At 38.5% G+C, this 5100-nt stretch overlaps 1 protein-coding gene across 1 annotated transcript; it reads right to left on the reverse strand.

Annotated features, from left to right (window-relative positions):
- Positions 1 to 373: 373 nt before the first annotated feature.
- Positions 374 to 4622, reverse strand: gjd4 (gap junction protein delta 4). The gene is made up of 2 exons (XM_056450794.1): positions 4325 to 4622; positions 374 to 2917 (listed from the first exon to the last, which is right to left on the reverse strand). Exons 1-2 carry the CDS (start codon positions 4386 to 4388, stop codon positions 1713 to 1715), a joined length of 1269 nt encoding a protein of 422 aa, XP_056306769.1. The 5' UTR covers positions 4389 to 4622; the 3' UTR covers positions 374 to 1712.
- Positions 4623 to 5100: the final 478 nt, after the last annotated feature.

The raw sequence follows: 5100 nt of genomic DNA on the forward strand, positions 1-5100 counted from the left end.
TGACCAAACACCCAGGGCGGTGCTATTGGTTCCAGCATTTAGAGAGGAATTGGGTGCCTTGCTCAGGGTGCACCTCAGCTGCATATTGAAGATGAAGAGAGTATTCACTCTCTACATCTTTAATTCCTGCAGGGACTGGGAATTGAATCAGCAACCTTTGAGTAACAACTCCAACTCACTAACCCATTAGACCACAACTGTCTCTGCAGACTGCAATATGCAATCCTAAACATTTTATACAGATAAAATGCTGCTCTGCATGTCTGTAATCACTTGAACTCAAACTTGTGAGCCATAGTCATCTCGGATATGGTAATATCCTTCCACTTTAATCAGTATTCATCACACTGCATCAAATCAAGCTGCGGTAAAATTGAGTGTACTTCAAGAAGTGTACCTTTTTTAATAGTCTTCTGTTTCGAGATGATGTGCAATACATGAAATACCACTGCCCTTTTAAGGGGGAGTGTGATTTAGTAAGGTAATAAAACAAAAACACAGACGAAGTCATTAACTTGCAAACCATTTGACATTAGACTGAAGATACCGTGCAGCAACAACTACAAATCATCATCGGTGATGTATAACGGAACATCATAAATAGGCTATCCCAGATGTCCCTGGTGTGCTTAATGAGACACATGACTGACATTGTGAGGACAGGAGGGCTGCAGTCGAGGTGACCATCCAAAGCTAACACGTCCAATCGTCTGCATGTTGCGGCCCGCTTCTGAGAGTCTGAAAGCCACACATCGTCTTGTTCTCGTGTTACAGCAGATTATGGAGCTCTATTTTAAGTGTTTGTTCTAAAGCTCCAAACTGAAGCCCAGTGGGTCCTTGAATAGAGTTACAAGATCCCCTCCATAGATACAAAAGCAGTCTGGGCAGTAATTGCTTTATGATGGGCTGCTGCTGACCGAGACTTGACAGTGCCTGAGATTTTGCAGACTAGAGGATTTTGGAAGGGATTTTAATGCAGGAAGTACCTTCATACCCTCAGGGTTGTTCTTGTTTGGTGGCTGCCCACAGTTGAACCAAAAACTATGTCAGTGTTAGTTTTTCGACCTTTGGGAGCTTGGGTGTTTGCAACAAGCCTGTTTTTAGAGTGGCCTTCGGTGTCCCTTGATTGTTGTGAGGTCAAGGCGGGTCAAGACCCGTCTGGTTGGTAAAAGAATGATGGAATGCACTAACACAAACATGAAAGGCAGGTGGATGCTGATGGGTGTAGTTGATCCATGGATTGGCATCTATCCATGACGTTGACATTTTCTAATAATACCTCTCATCCTACCTTGCTTCCCCAAGCAATTTATTCCATTCAGGTCAGGCTGTTCCATTCAAGGTTCAGTCAACTTCTTTTGCATTTTAAAAACTTACTTCAAGACTTAAGTTGTAGGAAAATACATGGTAAAAAAATGTAGATTTCTCTGAGCTTTTCGCCTTCCGATTTTCATCGCAAGTTAGTATGTCTTCACCAGTTGTCATTTCTACCAGAGTATATTGCCCTTCTGATCCGTGGATTGGCATTTATCCATGATGTTGACATCTAATACCATTCATTCCACCTTGTTTCTTCAAGCAATATATTTCATCCCATCCGTTTCATTCTAGTTGGTCAACTTGCATGCATTTCGAAACTCACTTCAGGATTTACGTTGTAGGAATATACATGATAAAAATGTAGCCAAACTCATAGTTTTCTGAAGTAACATTCAAACCCACTCTGACCTTTTCTCTTTCCCATCTCCACCGCAAGTTGTTACGTCTTCACCAGTGGTCATTTCTACCAGAGTATATTGCCCTACTCTTCTGGTACACAACGCTGTCGCTCCAGAGCCATCAATTGCACCTTGCACAGCTAGTTTATCCCTTCGAGGAGGTGGTGGAGGTTTCAGCCGACTACGTTTGCTTACTCGGATGGATCTAGGGGTTCCCAAGGGCTCACTGGGGCACAGGGCTACTTCACTGCCTTCTCTCACCATCCCCTCTTCTTGGGTGGGTTGGTAGCTGCTGCTGTCATCATTGTTTCTGAAACCAGGAATTCCCGAAATTGTAGAAATTCCTTCTTGAGGTGAGGATGGTGGAGGGTCATCGTCCAAAAGCACAGAAGCAGCTTCATCGCCACTTGAGTTTCTGGTCCCTCTTTTGCGAAACACTCCTGGACTCATCACATCTTGATTTGGAGGGATGCTAGTGTCCACACCTTGATTTCCATTCCCTGACACGTAGTACTGCTCCTCTGCGTACATCTTTTGCACTAGCATCTTTCTTTTGTTTTTTTGCCTCACAGAGAGCTTGATGGCACAAATCAGGTCGCAGATGTTTAAAAGCAAGGACAAAGCGGCTGCCCCCAACATGAAGTTCAACATGACGGTTTTCTCAGTGGGTCTAGAGACGTAGCAGTCCACCATTGTTGTGCAAGGTGCCTGCTGACACATGAAGCGTCTGGGGATGTGAAAGCCGAACAAGTAATAATGGGCAGCTCCAAATCCAGCTTCTACCATTATTCGAAGCAGAAGATGCAAGATGTAGGCTCCTGTGAAGTACTGCACCCGTCCGTTCTCAGCCTTCACGACTGTCTTACAAAGTGATGCTTTCCTGAACGATTCTTGATGGATCTTGTAGATGGAGTCCGCTTTTATGGACTCAGAAGTTCCGGTATCGGTAGCTAGGCCAGAACTCACTTTGTGGATCACGTAGATGATGAACATCATGTAGGGGAGGCACAGAGTGGTGATTTGCACAAGCCAGAAGCGGAAAAGGGAAAGAGGGGCAAACATGTCGTAGCACACATTGGCACAACCGGGCTGAATGGTGTTACACACAAATCGTTCCTGCTCATCCTGGTAGAGAGGATAACCAGCAAACAGCAACACCAAGATCCTTAGAAATACCACCAGGACAAGCCATGCTTTCCCTAAAGAGCACATGGACACATTTAGTTAATGCAGACGTTATTCAGTTTGACAACTTAGAAATAGAATTTCAGTATTATTTTAATAACATTATCTTTGACATTCAGTAGACATTGTTTCTAATATTATGACTTTGATAGTTACTTTTTAGAGGATTAGCTTTGCTGAAAGGCATATATAATATTTAATCATCCTCAAGTAGTTGCAAACATTTATGAGATTCTTTCCTTTATGTTGAATACAAAAATATCCACTTGTTAAGTGCAATGTCATGTGAATCGGCTTCCATGTCTAAGCGCTTTATCAAACTGTATGGTATTACATTCCATACAGTTTGATATAGTGCTTGGATATATATATATATATATATATATATATATATATATATATATATATATATATATATATATATATATATATATATATATATATATATATATATATATTTATCCATCCATGCCTATTATACGATGGCCAGAAAGTGATTTATTTTCTATAAATTGTTAAAATATTAATCTGTCATGCAGAAAGCCCAGAGACTAAAAAGTGGTCATAAACAAATATTTTCTCAATTTAAATGAGCAGCGGCTTGGACCTGGAAACAGTATTCCATACATTACAGCAGATATGTTTTGAAGAAAATGTATAACCGTTGACTTACATAGTAGGAAAAACACATAGCATGAAAAAGCAAATGGTTACAGGTTTCTTACTTGTTTTTAAAATCAAAAAAAAAAAAAGAAAATCATAAAGGTTTTAAAGAAATGAAGTATGAGTAAACTATGACAGAATTTTTTAATCAAATATCCCTTTAAGAGATTTTCATCTCTTTGTAGAAAGTCAGCTTTTCCATATATATTTGTAAATACATTAAAAAATGTACTTTAAAATAAATTATCTTTTTTTTTTTTTTTTTGCAATTGCACAGAATAACACTATCTCTTTAAATGACCATGAGTAGGCCCACACAGAATCTGTGTGCAGAAATTCGCAGATTTCCGCAGAATTTTAGCCCATTGTTAAGTCTATGTATTTACTTGGGTAAATGTGTGTACCTTTTATTTATTCAGTTTTTTTTATTAATTTCATTAACATTAATGCTAATATGAAAATGTTCATATGATTTATTTACAATACAGTTTGTAAAGTAATATTTGCTGTCTTTTAGTAGACATATTATATAAGATACTTGCTTTGTTTACCCAATAAGTGGATCTAATTGGATTTGCATTGAATACATTAAATTAAGGTCAAATAGGTATTGTTTTTTTCATTTCATACACTGTTTTTAGTTATGATACTCCTTAAATTGTTCCACATAAATCCACAGATTTACTAAATTCTCCACAGAAATAGCAAAAATGTCTGCAGATTAAGTCTTTTATACAATACTAAAAGCATCCACATACCTGTGAGGGTGATGTTGTGGTTCAGTGTTATGAAGATAACTTCTGATGTAGCCTGTTTGGCCATTTCAGCAGTTTAGGCCTCCTGAAGCTCCAGTACAGGATATCTCACCAGTAATTCCACACAAGAATAACAGTCTATGCTCTATTAATATCAATCTAAACAAGCATTACCAATAAAACCCATTTTATAAGCACGCAAAATCCTATTCAGGTCCTATATATAAACCAGGTTGGGTCAATTCCACAAAGGCAAGACTCGCATGTAACCACCAACTTGGTTTTCCATCTTACCTCTTACTCTGGCCTGACAACAACTGTTCTCAGACAACAGAAGACGAGAGATGTGAGCTTCATTGTGGGGCTATTCTTACCCACCAAAGGCATGTCGGCACGCAGGCCTTTCTGTGATATTTGGGCTCTGTTTGTCCTTACAGGAGAATAGCTATTAGGATCAGGCATCAAATAACCCAAATTAAACTCACATGTATAATGGAGGTCACTCCTGAGGTCTTGGAGGACTTTGAGTGTTGATTTGGTTTTATTAGACCTACTTAAGTGATAGTTAACACACAACAAAATCTGATTCTGTCATCATTTACTTATTTATTGTTTCAAACCTATTTTAGTTTCTCTTGTCTGTTAAAAACAAAATGATGTTTAGTAAAACTATGACTTCCAGAGTATTTTATAACTATTTATTACTATATTACAAAACTATATTCAAAGTATGAGTAATACAAGTACTTATTATCTAGGAAAATGCTTCCTGATTTAAG

The sequence above is a fragment of the Danio aesculapii genome, chromosome 24 (genome assembly GCF_903798145.1).
Source record: "Danio aesculapii chromosome 24, fDanAes4.1, whole genome shotgun sequence".
NCBI lineage: Eukaryota > Metazoa > Chordata > Actinopteri > Cypriniformes > Danionidae > Danio > Danio aesculapii.